General features: G+C 54.0%; 2 protein-coding genes across 3 annotated transcripts in view; one reads left to right on the top strand and one right to left on the bottom strand.

Annotated features, from left to right (window-relative positions):
• Positions 1-1668: 1668 nt before the first annotated feature.
• Positions 1669-13244, bottom strand: Foxa3 (forkhead box A3). Of its 2 annotated transcripts, XM_052762049.1 has the most exons (2): positions 12568-13244; positions 1669-3378 (listed from the first exon to the last, which is right to left on the bottom strand). In XM_052762049.1, the coding sequence occupies exon 2, from the start codon at positions 3346-3348 to the stop codon at positions 2380-2382; it is 969 nt and encodes a 322-aa protein (XP_052618009.1). In that variant the 5' UTR covers positions 3349-3378; positions 12568-13244; the 3' UTR covers positions 1669-2379. The 2 variants fall into 2 exon arrangements, with proteins under 2 accessions (XP_052618009.1, XP_052618008.1); XM_052762048.1 differs by lacking the exon at positions 12568-13244 and having other exon boundaries at positions 1669-3643.
• Positions 13245-13278: 34 nt separating this feature from the next.
• The window catches only part of Sympk (symplekin scaffold protein), a 33264-nt gene continuing 20328 nt past the window's right edge, over positions 13279-26214 (top strand). The window contains exons 1-8 of the mRNA XM_052762044.1: positions 13279-13408; positions 17683-17806; positions 17959-18024; positions 20933-20986; positions 21071-21144; positions 23621-23747; positions 24939-25188; positions 26013-26183. Of these exons, the coding sequence (XP_052618004.1) occupies positions 17702-17806; positions 17959-18024; positions 20933-20986; positions 21071-21144; positions 23621-23747; positions 24939-25188; positions 26013-26183 (847 nt within the window). The 5' untranslated portion in view covers positions 13279-13408; positions 17683-17701. The remainder of the gene's footprint in view (positions 13409-17682; positions 17807-17958; positions 18025-20932; positions 20987-21070; positions 21145-23620; positions 23748-24938; positions 25189-26012; positions 26184-26214) is intronic.

A 26214-nucleotide genomic window follows, 5' to 3' on the forward strand; every position in this document is an offset into this window, starting at 1 on the left:
TAATAAAGTGAGGGGCCCTAGAAAAAAATGATTATTCAAATTACTCATTACTTGTCAAGTTGTTTTTTTTTTTCTTAAGAGACATAGACTCGCATGTAGCCTAGGCTAGCCCCAAACCAGTAACCTTCCTGCCTCTCTACCTCCTGAGTGCTGAGAACCACAGGTGTGGGCCACTTCTATGGTTATTATCTCAAAGTGTCCCATGTTTATAGAGCCCTGTGCCCAAGCAGGGACCCCCACACACCCCTCCCGCCCTCTAGCCTCAGTTTCCCACCCCCAGGGCTTTTCCTTAGACTATGTCCCTCCAGCCCCACAACCCAGCCCTCTCTTAAGTCCGCATGCTCTCCTATCCCCATTCCCGACCCATCCCTCATCTCTGGCGTCCTCCTGTCTGTCCACGCGTCCCACGTCTGCCGGTGGTACTTTTCCACGTTGGACACCAGCCGGCTGTCCCGGGGGTGGGGGTCACACCTGCCCACGCCAGGCGAGGCCAGGCGAGCTGGTGGCCACCAGACACCCCGACGGATGGCCCCACCCTCCCCTATGGACCCTACAACAACACCCCCCTCTCAGGCCACCTGAGGTCCCCAATGGGGCAGCCTGAGGCCCCGAGCCTGGGGACAGGAAGCCCCAGGCCTGGCTGCCTTGAAAGCCTCTTTCAACCTGGGCCTCCTCCCGCCGCCACCGACTCCTCCTGCGGAATAATATTTGGGCTGTTGGCCGGGGGGCGGGGGCCAGATCCGGAGGCCGCCGGGGAGAAGCCAGAAACCGCAGGGCTTCCTGCCTCGGGCCGGCGACCCCCAGCCCCGGGGGGGAGGGCCGGGGCCCGGGGAGACTGAGGGCCTTTCTCTCGGCCCCAGTTGTTTTTTCCAGGAACCGGGAGGAATTCCCCAGGACAGCCAGGCAGGCTGGTGGGACCGCTGTCAACTGGGAGCCAGCAAGGCAGGGGGCGGGGGGGGGGGGGGGTGACATGCAGCCCGGGCAAGGCGGGACTGCGACAGAAATAGAGGGACCCGCCTGCCTGCCAGGCGGCAGGTAGAGGCGGAAACTCTGAACCGGGAGAGGGAGGGAGGCCAGAGAGGGAGAGAGCCAAGGGGTGGCCAGCAAGAGTGCGGGTGACAGAGAATGACCGAGTGGACCTAGCTCAGTAGGTGAGAGCTTGCCCAGCTTGTTCCAGGCGCTGGGTCCCGTCCCCAGCACCACGGAATACACCAGGACAAATCAGTGTTAACCAGGTGTGCACGCCTGGAATCCTGGCCCGTGGAAGGCAGAGTTTCAGCACCCCAGACTAGAGCATGAGACCCTTTTTCAAAACTAAGGGAAAATAAGGAGCCTCAGGGCTCCAGGTGTGCGCGCGCGCGCGTGTGCGTGTGCATGTGTGTGCCTGCAAAGTGGGGGTGGGGCGATGGCCTTGGTCACTTGCAAAGCCACCTCCCCTCTGGCTCCACTACTGCGGGGGCTGCTATCTATGAACAAACTGTCCTTGGGGTCAGGGACAGCAAAGAGACAAAGGGCACATGGCTGCTTTCCCCCAGCCCTTCCCCCACAGAGGCCACCAGCTCTCCGGCAAGGGAAGGATCACAGGGGAACACAAATCGAGGTGTTTGAGCCCCACAGGGTCCACCAAGGAAAAGAGACACTCAAAGACCGAGAAGGTGCCTTTTTAATGGTCAGACGCAGCCAGTATCCCAAGTCCCAGGCAAGAACTTGACCTCTGTAAGAGTTCCCCAGACCCACACCAGACCTTTCTCGTGGCCAGGGTGGGGGTGAGCTTCAGAGAAAAATCACAGGGTCTCCTCACCTCTACCCCTCACCCAACCCCCACCAAGGAGATGGTAATGGCAGGCCTATGGTGACCATCACGGTGCGTAACGGTGTGCCGAGATGTCACCTTGCCAGTGTGGTGGCCCTCCATGCATCCAGTGTGTCAAAAAAGACATCATGTGATATGGTGGCCAACTTGGCATCTTGCTGTACCGAGAAGTCTGCCCAAAAAAAAAAGTGATCCCAGGAGACAGTGGGCCAAAGAAGTGTGACTGCCATATACTCAAAAGATCAATCAAGATGTCCATCGCAGCATCCAAAGGTCCAAAGAAGATGTCGCCCAACATGGCGCCTCCACGGACCAGCCACTGGCTTCACTCAGTCTGGCAGCTTTCACAGTACACCCAGCACAGCGACCTTCACGACACCGCCGCCACCCGCGGCCCACCAGGGAGTCCGTGGCCGTTACCACAGTAGCCAATGGGTCATCACAGTTCTAGACCAAATAAGATGTTAATCAATGGGACAAGCAAAGTGTGACCAGAAGGACCAGGGCCCAAGAACCTGGTGTCCGTCCCGGCTGACCCCCCCATCACCGTGTTCCCAATTACCGTGCTAGGATGCATTAAGCAGAGAGCGGGAATAGAGGCTCTGGTAGTAGACCCCCGGATCCCCACTCTCAGCCCCGTAGCCCCCAAACCCCATATCCAGTTTGGAAGGGGCTGGTGTCTGTTCTGACATCAGGTTGTTGATGGAGAAAGGGTGGTCGAAGTTGTAAGGCGCGTCCAACTTCAGTTCCCCTGGCAGCTCCAGGCCAGTGAAGTAGGGTGTGGAGGAAGGAGGAGAGGCGCAGTCCAGAGCCCCCACATCCTCCCCACTCTGGGCCTCAGGCTCAGGAGGCGCAGGCTGGGGCCGAGCCTGGGAGGGGACCACCGTGGCGGCTGCAGTCGTGGCGGAGGTGGCCGGGCCCACCACCGCTCCGTTCCTGGTGGTGGTAGATGCAGCTCCGTTTCCTTTCTTGACTTTCTCCTCCAGCTTGAAGCGTTTCTGCCGACGAAGGTAGCAGCCGTTCTCAAACATGTTCCCGGAGCTGGGATGTAAGGCCCAGTAGGAGCCTTTGCCCGGCTTGTCTGGGGAGCGCGCCACCTTGACAAAGCAGTCATTGAAGGACAGCGAGTGGCGGATGGAGTTCTGCCAGCGTTGCTGGTTCTCCCGGTAGTAGGGGAAGAGGTCCATGATCCACTGGTAGATCTCGCTCAGGGTCAGCATCTTGCCTGGCGCCTGCTGGATGGCCATGGTGATGAGAGAGATGTAGGAATATGGTGGCTTGGCGTGGGCCAGCGGCCGCCGGTACCCCTTTGCCATCTCCTTTCCGTGGACCAGCCCAGGCCCTGGGGCGCCATACCCGGAAGTATTGCTTCCACCGTTGCCGCCCGCACCCAGGCCTGGGAAGGTGGGCCCCAGGGGCGCTGTGGGGGCTGGGGGTGCCAGGGGTCCTGTAGGTAGTGGGGAGGCCTGAAGCCCTCCTGGAGGGTAGGGAGAGCTGAGAGGGTTCAAGGTCATGTAGGAGTTGAGAGGGGCCATGGTGGGCACGGGAGTCACCGGAGAGTACACCTGTGGCGAGAGGAACAGATCCATCAGTGGATTTTCACCCTCCTGCTCGGCAGAGGGGCTCTGGAGTACAGGTCCACTTACGGGTGTTTGAAGACAGCTTCACACAGCCCTCACCAGCCTTAAACTCACTATGCGACCAAGGATGACTTTGAATTCCTGATCCTCCTGCCTCCGCCTTCCAGTTGCTGGGAATGCAGGTGTGGGCCATCATGCCCAGCTCACCTGCCCGGTCTTGCCTCGTCTGTGAGTCCCTTCCAACACTGCCTCTCTCTGGAGGTAGCTGCCTCCCCAGATCATGTCCCCTGTTTTCACTCCAGGGTTGTACCCCCTAAACCATACATTCAAGGTCAACTTTGAACGCGGTTTTTGAAGTGTAGGTGGTCTGAAATACCCTGGGGGAGTCTCTGAACCTGTTTTCGGGTATCCACCAGGTCAAGGCCATTTTCCTGTTTCCTGTTTGTGGCTTAGTGACACGGTCTCACTGTGTAGACCAGGCTGGCTTCGAACTTAAAGAGATCCATCTGCCTCTGCCTCCTGAGTGCTGAGTGCACCACCACACCTGGCTAAGCCCGCTCAAGTCCATTTTCAAAATCACAGTGAAGTATCAGTTCTACCAGGCATGGTGGTACAGGCCTGTCATCCCAGCTACCTGGGAGGGTAATGATCCCAAATTTAGGACCAGCCTGGGCTTCAGAGAGACTTCTAGAACAGCCCGGACAACTTACTGGGATGTTGTCTCAAAATAAACAATAACAAGAAGGGCTGGGAGTGGCTCAGTGATAGAGCCCCTGCCTAGAATCCCCCAGTGAGGGGCTGGGGTGTGGCTCAGTGGTGGAGCCCCTGCCTAGAATCCCCCAGTGAGGGGCTGGGGTGTGGCTCAGTGGTAGAGCCCCTGCCTAGAATCCCCCAGTGAGGGGCTGGGGGTGTGGCTCAGTGGTAGAGCCCCTGCCTAGAATCCCCCAGTGAGGGGCTGGGGGTGTGGTTCAGTGGTAGAGCCCCTGCCTAGAATCCCCCAGTGAGGGGCTGGGGTGTGGCTCAGTGCTAGAACCCCTGCCTAGAATCCCCCAGTGAGGGGCTGGGGTGTGGCTCAGTGGTAGAGCCCCTGCCTAGAATCCCCCCAGTGAGAGGCTGGGGTGTGGCTCAGTGGTAGAGCCCCTGCCTAGAATCCCCCAGTGAGGGGCTGGGGTATGTGGCTCAGTGGTTGAGCCCCTGCCTAGAATCCCCCAGTGAGGGGCTGGGGGTGTGGCTCAGTGGTAGAGCCCCCGCCTAGAATCCCCCAGTGAGGGGCTGGGGTGTGGCTCAGTGGTAGAGCCCCCGCCTAGAATCCCCCAGTGAGGGGCTGGGGTGTGGCTCAGTGGTAGAGCCCCCGCCTAGAATCCCCCAGTGAGGGGCTGGGGTGTGGCTCAGTGGTAGAGCCCCCGCCTAGAATCCCCCAGTGAGGGGCTGGGGTGTGGCTCAGTGGTAGAGCCCCCCGCCTAGAATCCCCCAGTGAGGGGCTGGGGTGTGGCTCAGTGGTAGAGCCCCCGCCTAGAATCCCCCAGTGAGGGGCTGGGGTGTGGCTCAGTGGTAGAGCCCCTGCCTAGAATCCCCCAGTGAGGGGCTGGGGTGTGGCTCAGTGGTAGACTGTTTACCTAGCATACAGGGGGGCCTGGATTCACTCTCTAGTAAATCAAAAAGAAAAAGTTTCGTCCACCTTTTGTGCCCTCTTTCATATGAGTGTATAATGAGCTTTTCATTGATCTCTGACATCTGCTCTTGCAATAGACCAAAGGTCTAGAATGTACTCTTACATCTTGCCAGCTGTGTGGTAAAAGAAGAAGATAGTGTCTCTCTTCTCACTAAATTTTATGTATTTATTTATCTTTGAGACAGAACCTCACCTTGTAGCTAACCCTGTTCTCAAGCTTACTATTCTCTTTAAACAGTATCTGAAACCCCTTAGTTATACTACCATGACGGTTATTTTAAACTAAATTAGGGCTGGGTGGTGGTGTGGGTGGCGCACACCTTTAATCCCAGCACTCGGGAGGCAGAGGCAGGCAGATCTCTGTGAGTTCAAGGCCAGCCTGGGCTACAGAGTGAGTTCCAAAATAGCCTGGGCTACACAGAGAAACCCTGTCTCAAAAAAATTAAAAAAAAAAAAAAACCCTCCCCTGCAAAACTAAATTAAATTAGGGGCCAGCAAATGGCTCAGTGGGTAAAGGCGCTTGCCCCCAAGCCTAACAGCACGAGTTCGATCCTCAGGACCTACATGGTGGAAGGAGAGAGCCGGTTCCTGAAAGTTGTCCTCTGACCTCCACATATGTACCACGACCACGACATTTGCGTGGCCACACACACACACACACACACACACACACACACACACACACACTAATAATAAATAAGTGTACATAAATACAGTTCTAAAACAACAACAAGCCGGGCGGTGGTGGTGCACGCCTTTAATCCCAGCCCTCGGGAGGCAGAGCCAGGCGGATCTCTGTGAGTTCGAGGCCAGCCTGGGCTACAGAGTGAGATCCAGGACAGGCTCCAAAGCTACAAGGAGAAACCCTGTCTCAAAAAACCTAAACAAATAAATAAAATAAAACTACATTCATGCCTATTTTTAAATTTTAATCTTTTTAAAGTCTCACTTTTGAATACAATAATTATCAATGGATCTACCCCAGATCTATAGAAACTGGAGCAGGCCTGATAGCACAGGTCTGCGATCCTAGCAAGTGGAGAAGGAGGGGCAGGAGGCCATCTAGCAAAAGACTCTGAAAAACAAAACCAGGAAATTGTTTGGGGTCTTCAGTATCTATCTGTCTGTCTGTCTATCTACCTACCTACCTACCTATCTTTTTATTTTATTTACTTATTTTTGCCTCCAGTTTTTTGAGACAGGGTTTCTCTATGTAGTTTTCATGCCTGTCCTGGAACTCACTCTGTAGACCAGGCTGGCCTCGAACTCACAGAGATCCGCCTGCCTCTGCCTCCCAAGTGCTGGGATTAAAGGCGTGCACCACCACCGCCCGGCTTACTGGTTTTGTTTTTGAGACAAGGTTTTTCTGTGTAGCCCTGGCTGTCCTGTAACTCACTTTGTAGACCAGAGATTCACCTGCCTCTGCCTCCTGAGTGCTGGGATTAAAGGCGTGCACCTTGCTTCTTCAACAATTTTTTAATAGGGTAAAGAATTTTGAGGGCTGGAGAGAGGGCTCAGCGGTTAAGAACAAATCCTGCCCTTCCCGAGGTCAGGAGTTCAGTTCCCAGTACCCACACTGGGTGCCTCATAACTGCCTATAATTCTAGCCCTAGGGGATCTGACACCTCTAGCCTTGAGCACTTTCTCTCAAGGGCACATAACCACACACATATACATACTAAAAATTATCTTTCAAACATAAAAATAGGTTTTAAATGTCTCCTTGTTGGGCACAGTGGTACCTGACTTTAATCCCAGCACTCAGGAGGCAGACACAGGCGATCAAAGCCAGCCTGGTCTACACAGCAACTATCAGATTAGCCAGAGTTTCATACTGAGATACCACCTTAAAAAAGAAAAAAGAAAAAAAAAAAAAAAGAAAAAGAAAAAAGAGGTCCTGAGCACAGTAAAATTGAGAAATCAATCAAAATTAGCCAAGTCAGCTGAAAATTGATTTATGTAACAAATCAGTGGTTTTCCATTTTTTCTTGTTCTTTTTTCTTTTTCTTCTCCAAGACAGGGTTTCTCTGTGTAGCTTTGCGCCTTTCCTGGAACTCACTTGGTAGCCCAGGCTGGCCTCGAACTCACAGAGATCCGCCTGGCTCTGCCTCCTGAGTGCTGGGATTAAAGGCGTGCGCCACCACCGCCCGGCTTTTTTAAAATTTATTTTATGTATATGAATGCTTTGCTTGCTTGTATGGATGTATATCACATGAGTGCCTGGTGGCCAAGGAGGCCAGAGAGGGTGTCAGATCTCCATTTCCTGAAAGTAGTCTTCTCTCCAACCGTGTGTGTGTGTGTGTGTGTGTGTGTGTGTGTGTGTGTGTGTGTGTGTGTGTGTGCGCGCGCGCGCACGCGCGCGCGCGCACAGAAACATATTCATGCATGCGCAAACACACACAGAAACACACACACGCATATTCACACACATGCATGCACACACACACTCTTGCACACTCATGCAGACACACTCATGCATGTCCAAACACACACACTCCTACTTATATAAATAAATGAATTTGAAAAAAATTTACAAGTGCACCCCATTTTCAGAAACGTTCGCATGTGCCCTTAGCTCAGTGAGATACGGTACACACTGGTGTGTTTTCCAGAATCACAGGCAGTCTCACGGTGGTGGCTCACACCTGTGATGCTGGCACTCGAGGCCAAGGTAGGAGGATCAATGTGCACTGAAGAAAAATCTGGGTTATATATTGAAATGCTTTTTCTGATAACAAATTAGCATCTTTTTTTTTTTCAGCCAGTCTAGAGGTTTCTGTTTGATTCCTCTTTTTTTAAGGCAGGGTCTTGCTCTGCAGCCCCTGCTACCCTCTAACTCCTTCCGCAGCGGCCTCAGCCTCCCTGGTGCTGGGATTACAGGTAGGTACTGCCATACCAGCTTTAACAGGTATTTGTTCACCATCTACACTGTGCCAGGAACTGACCCAAGCATTTCACAGGTGTTGTCTCTAATCCTTACAAACATATGTGTATGTGTGCTACTGTTACTGTGATATCATGTTCTATGGTTGGTGCAGAGACTTGAATCCCAGAATCACACATACTCGGCAGAGGCTCTACCACCGAGCCACACCCCAGCCCCTCACTGGGGGATTCTAGGCAGGGGCTCTACCACTGAGCCACACCCCTAGCCCCTCACTGGGGGATTCTAGGCAGGGGCTCTACCACTGAGCCACACCCCAGCCCCTCACTGGGGGATTCTAGGCAGGGGCTCTACCACTGAGCCACACCCCCAGCCCCTCACTGGGGGATTCTAGGCAGGGGCTCTACCACTGAGCCACACCCCTAGCCCCTCACTGGGGGGATTCTAGGCAGGGGCTCTACCAATGAACCACACCCCCAGCCCCTCACTGGGGGATTCTAGGCAGGGGGCTCTACCACTGAGCCACACTCCTTGCTTAAGAGTTGTTTTGATGCCCATTTTACAGCTGAGTCAGCTATGGCCCAGAGAAGTTGTCAGTGGGTGAGGGCCACACAGAAAGGAAGAGGAAGAACTTTGGCAGTCTAGAACCTGGGCCTGACTGGTGTCCTGGCCCATGCCATGAAAGCTGCAGCCAGGACAGTCAGAAGTGCCCACCCTTGTGGAGCCGACAGTCTAGCAGGAAGTCAGTGATCCGAAGAGCGGGGAAAACACTAAGCAGGTTGGATGGTCCTTCTCTTTCTAGATATACCTGTCCTGTCTACCCACTGTCCTCTGCCCTCCCTCCTCCAGTCTTCCATAGGCCTGACCACCCTCCCCTCTCCCGGCTGGGATCTCATGGCCATGGAAGGGACCTTAGACTCGGTGTTGACTGAGTGGAAACCACCGCGTTTCTGGTTCTCTGACACCATGGGCATTAGCCGGACTCGAGGTCCAGAGAACAAAGGGACCTGTCCGAACAGCTTAGGGAGTCAGGGACGGGTGACAAGTCCCCGTGCCTTCCTCCTCTGCCTCTACCTCCCAAGAGCTGAGACTACAAGCATGGGCAGCCACCTGGTCGATGATATGCCGGGGATCAAAGCCAGGGCTGTCTGCGCACCAGGCAAACATTTGAGCAACTGGGCTACAGCCCCGGGCAGCTTTGTTCTCTTCTCTTCTCTCTTTCTTTTTCATTCTATGTAGGTATCTGTGTGTGGGTATGTGCAAGTGAGTGTGGGTGCTGGGGGAGGCCAGAAAAGGCTGTCGGATGCCTTGGATCGGGCGTCACAGGCAGTTGTCAGCTGCCTAAGGTGGACGCTGGGAATCGAACTCAGGGTCCTCTGCAAGAGCAGTATGGCAGGCACTCTTAACTGCTCAGCCATCTCCTCTCTCTTTTCAGCCCCCACAGGAAGCCCTTGCTAGATAGACAAGGGTAGCCTTGAATTCCTGAGCCTCGGGCCCCCACTTCCCAAATGCCGACTTTACAGGTATTTCCACCGCCCAGGGCTCTGCGGGCAGTTCCTACACCCTTCACTCCTCTCCTTCCTCCCCTCTCTCCCTCCCTCTTTCTGACACAGGATCTTGCTATACAGCCCGGGCTGCCTTCAGGTGTGTGGCAATCCCCCTGCCTCCCCCTCCCTAGTGCAGGGATTAGAGGTGTTTACCACCACCCCTGGCCCCGGCACACGCCACACCACGTCCCATCCCCGGTGAGTGTCCCTCCAGCTCCATCCCAGAAGCTCCGCACCCCTTCGCTTCCAGCGTCCATCTCCCTGATCCTTCTCTTCCCTCTCCCACCCAGCCCCTGTCACTCACCACCTCATCTCTTGCCTCAGTCTCCCCTCCTTGCCCCCCTTCCTTCCCCCACCCCCCCTGTGAGCAGTATACATAGCTTGGTAATTCTCCTCTGCATCCCCATCTCTCTCCGGAGCCTGTTTCCTACCCTCCTCCATGCTCTGGTCCTCCCCTTCGAAGGGAAAAGTGATGGCCTCAGGGGACCCAGAGTCTCTTCATCCCTTCATCCCTCACTCTACTTCTCCAACCCTGGGACTTCAGGGCCTTCCTTTTCTGGCTCCCCACCCACCCGGAAGTCCTTCTTGAGGTCTGACCTCAAGCACTCCAGCTGCTCTAATCCACCCTAGGCTTTCCCACGCCCCATAGCTGGGATGAACCCCTGATGTCCGGGTCTGAACCGGATCTCCCCCACTCAGGGTGCGGCTGAGAGTGGGGGGAAGCCCTCGGGGGACCTGCATCCCTACCTGGGAGGCTTCAATTTCTCCCTTTTCATTTCCTTATTGTTTCTGAAGAAGGGTGTGCTAGGCAGCAAAAAGGAAGTTTCCAATTCCAGACCCGACCTGAGGACCCCAGCACCCTGCACAGTGCCCTCCCTACAGCTCATCTCTAAAAATGGGGGCAGGGGGAGCTGTTGGGACAGCTGATGCGTAAGATCCCATGGGTGTAGTACCCCAGGATGCCACAGAGTAGGACACAAGATATCAACTTCATTACCCACCCCCCAGAAGCCATTAGTTGGGGGGCAGGGTCTTGCCTGTTCTTAGTCCCATTGGAATGCAGCCCACCATTGTTCTCAAGAGCAGGGAGAGAGATGGGCTTTCCTGCTGAGATCTGGCAGGTGCTGCCAGTACCAGTGCCTGGTGAGTGGTGCCTGGCTGCGGGCGGGCGGGGGGGGAGGGGGCGGGGGGGGCACCTTCTACAGTAGCTCCAAACCGTCCAGTCTCTCCTTATTTTAACTCTTCCAAAATTCCATCGAGGCTGGCCCTCACCTCACTCCCCTTCCCCTAAGGTCTCATTCTGTAGGTCAAGCTGGCCTGGAACTTGCTATGTAGCTGACCTCAAACTTGTCATCCTCCTGCCTCAGCTTCCCAAGGGCTAGGTTTACACATATGCAGAACCACGACCGGTCTGTCAGTCTCCACATTCACTGTCTCCTCAACTGGGGGGGGGGGGGCATTCACACACCACCCCCAAACTTCAGCCTCTCCTCCCTAGGACCCCCCCCCAAAAAAAAAAAACCCTAACTTCTTTGGCTGTATCCCCAGGACCAATTTGGAATTGACTCTTAAACCCAATGCTCCAACTCCCAACTACCTGAGAGCCTCCACGTAACACCTTGGCCTCTGCCTTCCGGGTAATATCACCAACACCTCCGGCCCCCTCCCTTCCCACCTCCCCACACTCCCAACACCTTCCCTGTCAGCTCTGCCTCCCCCCTACACCTCCCCAGACCTAGGACAGGCCCCTCCCGGGCGCCTGGCCAAGTCCGAGCCCCATAACCCCGAGGGATCCAGGAGTCCAACCCCACAACTTGGAAATACTGAGCCTAGCCACCTCCCTCAGCTACCAAATCTTGACTCTGTTGGTGAGCCCGGCCACTCCAATCTCACCGGTCCACCTTCAGTCTCCTGGGTCAGGAACCGATGGGTCCAGAACCTCACGTTCTCCTCCCCACCCTCACAATACGGGACGACAGGGCCAGTGAACAAAGCACGGGTCCCTTGCAACAGGGCCAACAGGAGTTAGACGTGAAGAGGGACTTTCTGTTTGTCCGGGTGAGGGAATTAAGGTAAATCTAGCAGTGACTGTCTGAAGGGAGGCCCTGCTGAGGGTCGTGGTAAGGATGTGGGTGAAGGCGGACTTCTACCACATCGGCGTGGATGCCCATATGTCTTTTGATCTCCCAAGGCTGACGTCATCTGAAGGCTGGTCTACCTAAGCCACCTGTTAGGGTGGGTTCCTCAAAAGGATCCCGCTTACCCCTGCTTCGGCCCCCTACCTTAGCTGATCTTTATCCCCGAACCCCAATTTTGATCCCAACTGCCCGAAGCTCCTCCACCCCGGCACTTCCACCACAGACTTCCCTTAGTGGGAGCTCCCAACCCGTCCTCTCTACTGTGAACCTCGTTTTCTTGAGGTCCTCCAGTTCTGACCCCCCTGTCCTAGAGCTCCGATTTTCCATCTCCAGTTTGTCCACCTGAAGCAGGGTCTCAACACCCTTCGAGTGTGGCCTCAAGGCTTGCTTGCTAACAGTTTCTTTGGACCTGCTGGTCTAAATCGCTCTCCCAAGTCTGGTCCCCCTGTCCCCGACTGACTCCCCCACACCTGGTGTTTGCGTCCCCAAGTCTTTGGCTCTCACCTGGGCCCACCCCACCGCCCCTGTTTGCATCTCAGCCCGCAGCTCCACACCTGCCCCCCATTTCCCGCTCCGCCATCCCCGAGGACACACCTCGCCCGCCTCCGGGTAGTAGCTCCACTCGGCCAGGTCATGGGCCTCCATCTTCACCGAGCCCAGCATCCCCCGGGCCTGCGCCCCGACACGCCCAGGCTGCGCCCCCCCCCCCCCCCCGGGGGAACCGAGCGCTTCGGCCACTCGGCAGGCACCGGCCCCGAGTTCCCAACTGAGGCACGCAGCCCGGGAGTCCCGCTGGCCCGGGCGCCTTGGGAGGCAGTCACTTTTTATAGCCGGGACACCCCCGCCCTGGCCCGCCCCGGGCTCCCCTCCCACCTCCCCCAGGGCGGTGCGCTCGGATTGGGGCGCCCCCTGCGGGATCGCAAGGAGACAAACCTTAGGCACCCGGAGCCTCGGTCCTGGCACCTGGGAGCTAGCGATGGTTGAAGAGCTGGGGGAGCTACCGGGAGTGGAGTGCAGGACCACACACTGCAGATCCCAAGAGCCCTAGAGCCACAACGCGAGGGCTGGGAAATCTTTCCGCCTCGAGGTGTTTCATCATCTCCACCTAAGAGAGGGAACCGCCAGAGCCCCTCATGTCCTCCACGAAGGAGAGGAGGCTGACAGCGTTCAGGACTCCATCAGTCCGTGTATGACACCGTAAATATCCCGCAGAGATTCTTGAAACCACATTCCCATTGGACAGACGGGAAGACTGAGGCTCTCGACGACTGCAAATGCTGCAGGCCGCGTACTGGGTCAGGGCCAGCGGTGGAAAGGCTCAGGCCTTCTGCTCAGACCCCATTAAGGCACCCGATCTCCTCCAAGACCCAGGAGCTCCGCTCACAGCACTCCCCAGTCTAACGTCAGCCTGCCGTCTAGGGAGGTGGGGGGGGGGGGGCCCTCCGGGAACTCCATTTCCCAGAAGCCTCCGTGCCCATTTCCGTCCGGCGCCTGCGCGCCACGGACTACATTTCCCAAAAGGCATGGCGCTCGAGGGCCGGAAATGGCGGCCGCCCCGGTGGAGGACAGCCGGGGAGGGCGGGCGGCTGCCGACGCGGCACGCCGTAGGGGCGGGGACGGGCCGCGGTGCGGGACTCCATTTCCCGGCGGCCCTGCTAGTGCAGCGCCTGCGCTGTGTTACGGCGGCAGGCGGAAGATGGCGGCGGCGGCGGCGGCAGCGTCTGTGGAGAGGCGCTGCTGAGGGGGCGCGAGGGGGACGGAGGCCGGAGCCGCGGTGAGCGGGGGGCGGCGTGAGGGCCCGGGGCGAGGGGAGGAGGGGCGCTGGGGAGGCCGGGGCGCGAGCGGCGGGGCGGGCCGGGAGCAGCGGGGTCGCGGGCCCTCTTGTTCCCCCCCCCCCCCCGCCCCGCTTAGGACCCTTCCTTGGCCCCCAAGTTCCCCGCGGCCAAAGTTCCAACGTGGCCCCCGCGGGAAGTCTGCCCGGCAGACCTCCGCCGCCGCCGGCCGCCGGCCTGCGCCTCGGCTCCCCCTCCGCCCCGCGCTCAGCGGCGACCGACCCTTGACTTTCCCCAGAATGGCCATGTGCCTCCCTCCTCGGGGCCTTTGCACAGGCTTGCCCCCCATCCCTCCTCGCTCGCGGAGCGTGCAGTTCTCCCTCGGCCTGCCTAAACTCCCTTTCCATCCTCGGGGTTGGGGGGCTCGGCACCCCACGTCACGTCCCCCCACGAACCCCCGTTCCCCGCCCTCGCCCAGGTCCTCCTGCGGAAGGCTCCCACGGGTCCCGGTGCTTTTTTGCCCTCTCTTCCCGGGTGGTCGGATCTGTTACTAGGGTTTGAGGTCTCTGACCCTGGACTCTTGTGTGGGTGTGTCTCAGTCAGTGCCTGCTTCCAGCGCAGCTCCCATCACACACGGGAGTTGCTCAGTTGATGTTCGTTGAATGAATGGAAAAACAAAACAAAACAAAAAAAAAACCCCACTCGGAGGAGATCCACTCATTAGGGTAACAGAGGAGTTGTTGTGCTTCTGGTGGGAGGAGCAGTTCACTGCTCTGAGCGCACAGCGAGGGAGGGGGAGTCAGATAATTGGTTAATGGTTCAGATAGCCAGACGGCAAGCACCCCAGCTATTCTAAAGTCGGAAGGCTGGCTGAAATCAGTAATTACATTTACATAAGGAAATGATTTGCAGCTGTAGAAAAAAAAAAAAAAAGGAAGGAGAAAAATAGACCCCCAGCATTTATTAAGAGGAAAACAGTGGAATAGAAAATAGTTTTTGGCCGGGTGGCGGTGGCGCACGCTTTTAATCCCAGCACTCAGGAGGCAGAGGCAGGTGGATCTCTGTGAGTTCCAGGACAGCCAGGGAGGGATATACAGAGAAACCCTGTCTTCAAAAACAAAAACAAGAGCCGGGCGGTGGTGGCACACGCCTTTAATCCCAGCACTCGGGAGGCAGAGGCAGGCGGATCTCTGTGAGTTCCAGGACAGCCAGGGAGGGATATACAGAGAAACCCTGTCTTCAAAAACAAAAACAAAACAAACAAAAAAAGAAAATAGTTTGTTTACAAGTTGACAGTCAGTCCTTTGTATCCAGAAGTTCACGTGCGGATTCAGCTGACCGTATGTAGACTTTTTTTTTTTAAACATTAGCCCCTAAACGATACAATGTAACAACCTTTACATAGTATTTATATTGCCTTAGGTATTTTAAGTCATCTGGAGATGATTTAAACCAGGCTTGATGGCACAGACCTGTAATTTCAGCTACTAAAGAGACTGAGGCAGGAGGATCTCAAAGTTCTAGTCCTTGCCAGGACTGCAGAATGAGTTTACTGGCAGCCTGGGCAACTTGGTGAGAGCCTCTCTCAAAGTCTTAACAGCAAAAAGGACTGGGGATGTAGCTCAGTGGTAGAGCACTTGCCAGGCATGCAGGGGGCCCTGGGTTCCATCTCTAGCCAGCCAGAGAGAGAGAGTTTTTTAAAAATGTGCCAGAGGGTGTGTGAGTTTCATATGAACACTGCTCTTTTGTTTGTGGCAAGGTCTCCTGGCCCAGGCTGACTTCCCAACTCACTATCTATTGAGGATGACCTTGAAATTTATACACTGGCTTATGTGATGCTGGGGATGGAGCCTGGGCCTTTGTGAATATTAAACAACTGAGTACCAACTGAGCTCTGCCCCCAGCCCCTACAGTACTGTTTTGTTGTTGTTTTTTGTTTTGAGTGGGATTAAAATGCTGTGCATCGAGGTCTGGCCAAACAGTGCTGTTTTAAATAAGGGACTGAATTTTGTTTGTTTCTTTGATTTTTTTCTGAGACAAGGTTTCTCTGTGTAACAGTCCTGGGTGTCCTGGAACTCACTCTGTAGACCAGGCTGGCTGGGAACTCACAGAGATCCACCTGCCTCTATCTCCCAAGTGCTGGGATTAAAGGCGTGCTCCACCAACCGGCCAGAGACTGAATTTTGATATGAAGGGGGCCCTGGGGCCAATCTGATACTGATGGTCAGCTGAACATCATTTTTACTAATTTAAAATAATAGTAAAAAAGAGAAATAGGAATATATACTCAAGACAAAACAAAACCCAGAAAATTAAAGAGTAAACCAAAGAGGAAGGAAGGTTTTGTTGGTTCTTGATGTATCATCCAGAAAAAGAGTGGAAAGTTTCTTCCTTTCTGGTCCAAGGAGCATTGTGGTGTGTCGTGTCTGGTGGCTATGCCCCTTGGCTTAATGAACAGACATGGGGCATGGAGATGGTCAGTAGCATGGCTGAAAGGAACACATTGGATGTGCACAGGGTGTGTGTGAATTTGGAGTGGGGAAGGCCTCACTATGGGGGAAAGGACTAGATCTCTGCGGGCAAGAGAAGAAACAGACTTTGAGAAAGGGGTGTGCAGGGTGGGGGTCAGCTGACTGCAAAGCAGCCAGAGACAGACAAGGCTAGCCCCTAGAAGGCTTCGTAGGCCTTTAGGGTAGAGCTGTGGCTGTGGCCCTGACTCTAAGCAGTATGTGAGAGTGACAGGTATACTTTCACACGGGGCTCAGAATGTTAGCACACCTTTAGCTGGGAGGCAGAGCCAGGAGGATCTCTGTGAGTTCGAGGCCAGCCTGGGCTACCGAGTGAGTTCCAGGAAAGGCTCAAAGCTACACAGAGAAACCCTGTCTCGGAAAAACAAAACAAAAAAAGCTTTTGGTTTGTCCTTTTTCATATCTTCACATGGGCATCCAGCTCGATGTGGTCCTCCTGCCTTAGAGCGTCCTGCCAGGATTATATCACCCTGGCCTTGGTTTTCTTCATTTAACAGATCTCTCTCCCTCACTCCCCCCCCCCCCCCACCTCTGTCCCACCCTTGTAAAAAGGGAGCTGTGGGAATCCCTCTGGTCCACTCTGCTGGTGTTCCCAGATTCACTGCATTCTGTCAGCGTGTAGAGATTTTCCATATTCCTTTCCCCCCTCTCAATAGAGAGTCTTGCTTAGCTGCCCAGCTGGGCTGGAGTCACAGTCCTCCTGCCTCAGACTCCAAGACTGTAAGACTAGAGGTATGTGCGCCTGCCTGGCTCCTCTGTCCATTTCCGTGCCGTCTGTTGGTTTCATTTACCCAGTGTCCAGCCCGCACCACTCAGGGCCTTGCACACTCTGTGCAAGCACTGTCCCCTGGCCTGCAGGGCCCTGCGGTGTGCAGGTGTGTCTTTGCAACCTGTCTCCCTGTTAAGGACACTTGGATGGATTAAAGTAATGTTGTGAGTCATTTCATGATTTTGTCAGTATGACTTTGTGATAATTGTGTGGAAGTTCCTCTCCCTCACTTTCACAGAAGGAGCTGAAGGCTGCTGTATCACAATGAGTCTTTTCTCTGTTTCAGTTTTTTTTTTTTTTTTTGAGACAGAATGAAGTAGCCCTGGCTGGTTTTGAACTCGCTATGTAACTGAGGCTGGCTTTAAAATCTTGATGTTTCTACCTACCTGCATCTTGAAAATGCTGAGATATGAAAGATATGAACCGCCACACCTGGTCATGTAGATGGCCCTCCCTCCCTTCCTTCCTTCCTTCCTTCCTTCCTTTTTCTTTTCTTTTTTTGAGATGTGTCTCACTATGCAGCCCTGGCTGGCCTGGAAACGTGTGGCTGTGCACACCTGTAATTCCCGCTCTTGGGAGGCACAGACAGGAGTAGGAGTTGATGGCCATCTTTGGCTACCTATTCAGTCTGAGACCAGCCCAACTACACGACACCCTGTGTTTAAAAACAATAACAAGCCGGGCGGTGGTGGCGCACGCCTTTAATCCCAGCACTCGGGAGGCAGAGCCAGGCGGATCTCTGTGAGTTCGAGGCCAGCCTGGGCTACCAAGTGAGTTCCAGGAAAAGGTGCAAAGCTACACAGAGAAACCCTGTCTCGAAAAACCAAAAACCAAAAACAAAAAAACAATAACAAAAAGTATTGGAGATGACGCATTGTGCGTCCCTGGGATTGGACCCCTGCACATGAACATAAATCCTGTACCCACCCTAGAGGAGGAAGGGGGACTGGACAGGAAAACTTACTGGTTTCTTTTCCAGGGAGAACCTGACAGCAGTCATGGCAAGCGGCAGTGGGGACAGTGTCACCCGCCGGAGCGTGGCATCACAGTTTTTCACACAAGAGGAAGGGCCAGGCATTGATGGCATGACCACTTCTGAGAGGGTAAGTGTAGTGTAGCTGAGGGGTTGGGAGTGAGAGAGTGTGACTCCCGCCTTCACACGGTGCTGCCCAAGACAGCAGAGCTCAGGAGGATTGTAGGGATCGGCCCGGGCCAGCAAGACAGGCCATGACACCTGGCTCGCCCCTCCTTCCAGGTGGTAGATCTTCTGAACCAGGCAGCATTGATCACCAATGACTCCAAGATCACAGTGCTCAAACAGGTGAGTTGGGAGTAAGGGGGAGGGAGGCAGGACGGGCAGGGAATAGTCCCTGAGAAAGTTTCATTGCTAACACCTGTGGTCATACATGCCTACATTCATACATGCCTATACACAAATTCACACACCTGTGATGCACTCATTCATGCCTTCACATGCACACATGTGCACTTATGCCTGTACTGTATTCATGCACGCACACACACACACACACACACACACACACACGTGTTACACTCATACATGACTGCACATGCACACTTGTACATACTTGTACCCCAGGGTGCAGTGCTCATCCAGTGCTTCCCAAACTCTGGGGCTGGGGGTGCAGGTGGGGGGGTCACCTGTGGTTTATGCACAGAGAAGCAGACCTCAGTTTACAGAGTGAGCCTAAGGTCACTCTGCGAGCAGCTGGTCAGCTAGCCCTTGGATTGCAGGGTCCACCTACAGGTCCTGTGCCTTTTCTCTCTCACATGGTCCAGTACAGTGAACAGACAGTGAAGACCCATAGTGGGCAGGGCTGACAAGCAGAATCAAGAGGAAACTCCTGACCTGTCCAGGATAGGGGGTCAGGGTAGGTTTTCTAAAAGGGGATGTCTGAACCAAGTGCTGGAGGAAGAGAAGATGTAAATCATAACCAAACACAGAGCACCAAAGCATGTGCTGAGATAGAAAAAGATAGGGGGCCTTCAGAATAAGAAGCCAAGATGACGTTCAGAGATCATTGGATAGGGTAAAGGCACAGCTTGGTGGTAGAGCCCCTGCCTAGAATCCCCCAGTGAGGCGCTGGGGTCTGACTCAGTAGTAGACATTCTTTACTTAATAAGTACAAAGCCTTGGGACCCCTCTCAGAAGCACCATGAAGAAAAAACACACAGCATTAGAGCCTGGGATCACGTTGCCCGGGTCGGGACCCTAGTTGTACTTGCTTAGCATGTTGTCAAAGGCACCAGCCCCTCCTGTGCAGTAGAATGGGCGTTGGTGTAGTTATGGGGCGATTGACGAGCAGTACTTGGAATTGTATCATTGAGGTTTTGGACCAGCTTTGAGTTTGCAGGAGGATGTCTGGGAGAAGGGGTTATTTCCAAGAGCAGGAGCTGGGGCGTTGGTTCACTGTGAAAGCGGAAGAATTTGGGTTCAAACCCCCAGTACCCATATCAAGTTGGGTATGGCTGTGCATGTCTATGAGCTCAGCTCTGGGGGTGGCAAAGGTGAATCCTGGGAGCTTGCTAGCTAGGCAGCTTAGCTAAAACTTCCAGCTTTGAGATAGTTGAGAGACCCTGTCTCAAAAAAAGCCTGACATGTAGGAGGTCCCAGGAAATGGGCTCTCATGGTTGGAATGCTTGCTGGATGCTGACATTGTAAGGATGGAGAACTGGCAGACAAGTAAGAGGAGGCCGAACCTCAGGAAGGCAGGAGCCCCAGCCAGGGCTTTTCCCCCTTTGCTTTTCCTTAGCCTTGGCTTGCTGGGCAAGCACGCTACTGCTGAGCTACAGTCTCAGCCCTTTTACTATTCATTCAAACTCATTCATTTATTTGGTTTTTCGAGACAGGATCTTTTTCTGTGTAGTCCTGGCTGGCCTGGAGCTCAGTGTGTAGACCAGGCTCCCTCAAAATCACAGCGATTCACCTGCCTCTGCCTCTCAAGTGCTGGGATTAAAGGTGTGTGCCATCATGACTGGCTGACTTTTATTTTGAGAAGTGTTCACATTGTGTTGTTCAAACTGGCCTGAACTCACTCTACAGCCTAGGCAAGTGTTGAACTCATAGTCTTCCTGTCTCCTCGAGTAGCTTGGATCATAGATCTATGCCACTAGGATTAACTTTCTTTTGTTTAGTACTCTTGGATGTCATGTCCCCACTGCTGACCAGGACCTGCCTCTTTTCTACAGGCCCAGGGAAGCTTCCCAGTGGCCTATGAGAACCTTGATCTGTGAGGGTCTCATTAGACAGCATAGCATTTGAGGCTTGGGATCAGGATCGTCAGAATCACCAGTGATATTCCTCCCTATTCTTGTCTGCATCTGGGTTTATCTGACGTTTGTTTGTTTGTTAATTTTATGTGTTTGGCCTACGTGTGCGCACACCATGTGCATGCAATGCTGACAAAGGCCAGCAGAGGGTATCAATCAGGTCACCTTGGAGCTGGAGTTCCAGATGATTGTGACTGCATGCTGGGAATCAAACCTGGTCCTCTGGAAGAGCACCCAGTGCTCTTAATTGCTGAGCCATCTCTCCAGCCCCTGTATTTAAATTAAGCATTTATTTTTTATTTTCCCTGTATGTCTGGTGTGCATGTGTGCTTGTTGACATGGATGTAGAAGCTTGGTAGCGTGGTATGAGATGCATGTATGCATACATGTAGAGGCCAAAAGTTGACTGTATTTCTCAATCACTCTCCGCTTTATTGAGGCAGGGTCTCTGAGTAGAACCCAGAGCTTGCTGATCATTAGTCTAGCTAGTCAGGTTGCTCCGAGAGCCTGTCTCTGCCTCGAAAGTGCTGGGACTGCAGCTGTGCTGCTCTGGAGATCCAACCTCTGTCCTCAGGCTTGTGGAGGGAATGTTTTACCCACCGAGCCGTCTCCCCATCCTTATTTTTATTTTCTTTATTTCGAGTATGCCTGCACAAGTGTATGGATGTCAGAGGACAACTTGCTGGAGCTGGCTCCTTTTTTCTACCTAGTGGCTCCCAGAGATGCTGTTTAGATCTTCAGGCATGGGTGGCTAACACCTTACTCACTACGCCATCTTGCTGGCCCTTATTTTTAGTTTTTTAGAGTCCGTAGTCCAGACGACCTTGATAGCATGACAATCTTGCCTCAGCCTCCCAATTACTGGACTTATGAGTGAGAGCCACCGTGCCTGGCTTTTATGTTTTATGTCTGCTCCTCCTCCTCCTCCAATCTCCTAGGTCCAGGAGCTGATCATCAATAAAGACCCCACCCTGCTCGACAACTTCCTGGATGTGAGTGGTCAGCCTGGGGGATGGGATAAAGGTGAGGTGATGCTCCTCGGTGTGGCCTGATTCATCTTCCCTCGGACGTTACAGGAGATCATCGCTTTCCAAGCAGACAAGTCCATTGAAGTGCGCAAGTTTGTCATTGGCTTCATCGAGGAGGCATGGTATGGGTCTCCTCAAGAGTGCCTGGGTGTCCTGGCTTGTGTCCCTCCCCCCAATATACCTCATGTCCCTGTACTTCAACCAACACTTGATGGTTGCTTTATTAGTCCAAGCGGCAGGTCTCCTTTCAGAATACAGGGAGCAGCTGACTGGCTTCTCTCAAACCAGGCTGACGTGACATAGTACTGGGAAGTGAACTCAGGTTCTCTTGAGAGCAGTGTGCGCTCTTAGCTGCTAAGCCGTCTCTCCAGCCCACTCCACCCCTCACCCACGTACCATTTTAAAACAATCATCAGTGGAGATTACTACAATCACTCTGGAGTTCTTGTTTTGCTTTAGACAAGGTCTAATGTAGCTTAGGCTGGCCAGGAGCCCACTTTGTAGCAGAGGATAACCTTGACTTTTTGGTCCTCCTGTCTCTGGAGCAGGAGGTTTGCCCCCAATCCCTGGCCTCAAAGTCTAGTTCTGAAGCATCTGCCAGAGGGGAGTCATCCCCTCCTGTCTGCCTACCTCTGTACATAGCCAGGTGAGCTGCTGAGGACATGGAGTCTCACTGTGCCTGTCTTACAGTCCTGCCGGCCCACACCCATGCTCTCATCTGACCCACCTCCCTCTGGCCCTGTCTCTTCTCTGCCCCTCACAAAACACCAGTGTCCTTCGTAGCTGTCTGCTTAGGTGGCCATTCCCTCCCTTGGCCAGGGCTCCTCAGAAAACCCTTCCTGAGCATTCCCTCTGGCTCCTGCGTAGTGGCGCTTCTCTTCACTGTCGCTGTTCTTTGTGATGCTCCACACTGCTTGAAATCGCCTGGGCCACTCCCCACAAAAAAAGTCAGCTTCACAGCAGGGCTGTCTGTCTTGCTGGCCTCCACGTCCTGGCGTCTGCCTCAGACAGGGTTGGTTCTCAGGTGACAGTGGAGGTGTTGAACAAGCAAGGGCACCTGTCTAACAGTGGCTCGGGGTCTCTAGCCTTTGATCGCTACAGCAGCCTTGGGTGGACCAGTCACCCCCTGCTCCTCCGAAGGGGGAGTAGCTCGTTCCTCTCTTTTCTCATTCCTGGCTCTGTAACAGGGAGGAGATAAAATAGCTCTTTTTGTTGCCCTCCTAGCCTGCCAGGAGCTGTTGAGTCTTGACCTACTTGTTGTTCAACCTCCCGCGTGAGGCCTTGAGTCGTTTCTTGATCTGTTTAATTGAGAAAATAGGCTTGGAGGGTCAGGTGGGTTTTCCCAGGTTCACTTGGTGGAACTTGGCAGACCTAGGCTATGTTATCCTGTATCTCTGACCCCAGTGCCCTACGCTGTCACACTCGCCTCTTTCCTAGGAAAATGGGTGGTGGTTTTTGTTTGTCTGCTGGAGACAGGTTCTCACTGTGGCCTTGAACTTCTTGAACCGCCTCAGCTTCCTCAGTGCCGAGATTGTAGCCTGTGCCACCACACCCAGCTTTACGAAATTTTCGGGGTTCACAAAACGTTGTGTGTATCATGTGTCCCCGTGTGCTGAAGGACGCAGCAGGGAGCAAAGCTGTGTACTACCCTGCCTTCTGACATCTGACAGTCAGTTTTTTTGTCTGAGAGTCTCCCGGAGCCAGGCCTGCAGCCAGTGCTCTTAAACACTGGACCATCTCTCCAACCTGTTTTTTTGGTCTTTTTCATTTGTTTCTTTGTTTGTTTGATGCCTCATACTTTTTGAATGGTGCAGCGGATGCTTAGAATCAGATGGAACTTGTTTTGTGAAAAAGCACGTTAATGTACTGAGCTCTGGGGCTGGCTGACCTTCTCAGATTTCTTGGTTCCTTGACGAGACGTTCCTGGAGGCCTTTGGTTCTTTCTGGCAACCGAAGTGACCCTGCCAGTTCTTAGTCCTACCGAAGGGTCCCTAATGTGGGAGCCTTCAGGCCTGAGTAAACAAAACGAGGTGTTTCTGTCAAGCCCTTTCATTAAGCACTTGGTGGTTTTTGTGGCTGTTTCCACCACCTGCGCAGTAGATGTTCTTTAGATAGGATGAAGGACCAAAGCTAGCGATGTGGTGCAGTCAGAGTGCTTGCCTAGCATGTACAAGGCCTGGGCTTCCATCCCCAGCACCTTATAAATCTGTGTGGAGGCACACACTTACAAATTCTAGCACACAGGATGTGGAGGCAGATCTGGAGCTCAAGGTCATCCTCAGCTGTTGTCAGAGGCCAGCTCGGAGCTGAGACTCAGAGAAGAAGATGATGCACTGGTCAAACATGGAACAGTTGTTGGCTGTCACTTACAGAGACAGCTGGGCCCCACAGAGTTGAAGGAGGGAAGGCTTCAGGGCCAGCTATGGCCCAGGGGCCCATGACAGACGTGCAGTGGAGGTGTCAGCATCCTCCTCCACCACTGATGTGCTCGCAACAAAGATTCGGATCCATCCACCGCAGTTTCTTGATCTGTGGGCCTGAGTCCCTGTCCTCCACCCCAAGGTCAGCATGACCAGGCGCCTTTTCTTCCCTCCCCAGCAAGAGAGACATCGAGCTGCTGCTAAAACTGATCGCCAACCTCAACATGCTGCTGCGGGACGAGAATGTGAACGTGGTAAAGAAGGCCATTCTCACCATGACCCAGCTCTACAAGGTGGCCCTGCAGGTGAGGACCACCGCTGGGCCTCCCACGAAGGGTGCCCGCCTCACAGTCGAAGCCTCCTCCTCAGTGTGGTTGCCCAGGGAAACCTTGATTTCCCTCTCCCTTCCTGTGCCGCCTCCTTTTGGCTTAGGGCCTGTACTGTCAGTCCTGGCGAGCATGAGCTTGTCGTGGTTTGCTGCTGTTGTGAGAACAGACACCAAGGCATCTAAGGTGGTCTTCTGGGTCCACTCATTTATGCACTCAACAAACATTGCCCAGGAATCTCCACTTTCAAATCCTCTGGCGGGTGGTGCCGGGGACAGTCAGGATCAGGACTCTAGGTGCAGCCTTCTCAGAGCTACCCCAGTGAGCAGCACAGACTAAAGAATCAGCAGCCAGGCTTTGCTTGCTCGCCTGTCAGCCCAGCATGTGGGAGGCTGAAGCAGGAGCGGCAAGGCCACCTTGGACTACAAAGATAATAGCATTTTTTAAAAAAAGGATCATGAGTATGCAGAGATGGCCAAGCTGTTGGGAAATCTTGCTCTTCCAGAGGACCCAGGTTCGCTTCCCGACACCCACATGGTGTCTCATAACCATCTGTAACTCCAATTTCAGGTCACCCGACGCCCTCTCTGACCCCCACGGGTACTACATATATGTGGTGCACAGATAACATGTAGACAAAACACCATACACATAAAAATACATCTTGAAAAGAAGAGGGGGAATCCCATGAGTTCTCAACTCTTACTTGATGACACAGAAGTAAGCTCATTGGTTAGGCCATTCATTGGTAGCAAAATGAAGCTGACTAGTCACTGCTGCCTTTTTTTTGGTATATGGGTGTTTTGCCCGCATGCATGTCTATACACTGTGTGTACAGTGCCTGTGGAGGCCAGAAGAGGACATCAGATCTTCTGGAACTGCAGTTACAGACAGTTAACGCTGCTGTGTGGGTATGGGAATCTAACCTGGTCCTCTGGAAGAGCAGCCTCTGAGGTGACTGCTCCTGTATCTTGAGATCTGGTACTTCATCACTGGGTTAGCTGTGTCTCGGTCGCCCCCATCCCAGCCTTGCCCAGCACTGAGCATAGCTGTTGGTTTAGCCAAGTGAGTGTGCTCACACTCATTCAGTCTGGGGTGGGGGCAGAACTGACAGTTGGTGTGTTGTCTTGGCTCTCTCTGTCTCTTCTATTCCTCCTGGTCCCTTGGCAGTGGATGGTGAAGTCTCGGGTCATCAGCGATCTCCAGGAGGCCTGCTGGGACATGGTGTCCTCCATGGCTGGGGAAATCATCTTGCTGTTGGATTCTGACAATGATGGCATCCGTACACATGCCATCAAGTTTGTGGAGGGCCTCATTGTCACCCTGTCACCCCGCATGGCTGATTCAGAAGTCCCCCGACGCCAGGAGCATGACATCAGTCTGGACCGGATTCCTCGAGATCACCCCTACATCCAGTACAGTGAGTGCTGGCCTGCCCTAGAGCCCTCGTGCTCACCACCCCTTTTCACAGTCACCTCCTCCTTCCCACATGCCCTTTTTCTGTTGTTTTGTTCCAGACAGGGTGTCGTGTATCCCAGGTTAGCCTTGTGTAGCTGAGGGTAGCCTTGAACTTCTGATCCTCTTAACTGAACCTTTTGAGTTTGGTGAGATTACAGGCCTGAGCTGCAGATGCATTAGTAGAGTGCTTGCCTGCCATAGAGCCCTGAAGTTTCCCCAGCCCTGCATACACTGGGCATGAGATGCCTGGAAACACCAGCACTTGGGTGGAGGCAGGAGGATCATGAGTTTGAGTCCAGTCCAGGCTACATAATAAGACCCTGTCTGAAACAAAACAAAAGAACTTGCTATGCAGTGGCCCACAGTGTGCTCTGTGGGCATGCAGTGGCCCACAGTGTGCTCTGTGGGCATGCAGTGGCCCACAGTGTGCTCTGTGGGCATGCAGTGGCCCACAGTGTGCTCTGTGGGTATGCAGTGGCCCACAGTGCTGCTACAGTGTGCTCTGTGGGTATGCAGTGGCCCACAGTGCTGCTACAGTGTGCTCTGTGGGTATGCAGTGGCCCACAGTGCTGCTACAGTGTGCTCTGTGGGTACATGTGGAATTTGCTTTAGTCGTTTTCCTGTAATAGGATTTCAGTGTATTTACACCAAAATATTAAGTGTTGGCTCTGGAGGACTAGACTGAGAGCCGTGATGCTCCAGGGCCTGTTAGGCTGTGTGGGTGAATCTTCATCGAGTCAGGTTGACCGTGGGGCCCCACTGACTGATGCTCTCCTTCCCTGTTAGATGTCCTGTGGGAAGAAGGCAAGGCGGCCTTGGAGCAGCTGCTGAAGTTCATGGTCCACCCCGCCATCTCCTCCATCAACCTGACCACAGCCCTGGGCTCCCTCGCCAACATCGCCCGCCAGAGACCCATGTTCATGTCCGAGGTGATCCAGGCCTATGAGACCCTGCATGGTAGGTTGAGGGTCCCCACCTCATGCCCCCT

Source organism: Peromyscus californicus, unplaced genomic scaffold, assembly GCF_007827085.1.
Source record: "Peromyscus californicus insignis strain IS unplaced genomic scaffold, ASM782708v3 Scaffold_4__1_contigs__length_199733344, whole genome shotgun sequence".
NCBI lineage: Eukaryota > Metazoa > Chordata > Mammalia > Rodentia > Cricetidae > Peromyscus > Peromyscus californicus.

Bases quoted from the DNA above. Each gene is read 5' to 3' on its own strand.
- Foxa3 (XM_052762048.1), bottom strand. From the start codon at position 3,402: ATGGATCTGTTCCTCTCGCCACAGGTGTACTCTCCGGTGACTCCCGTG.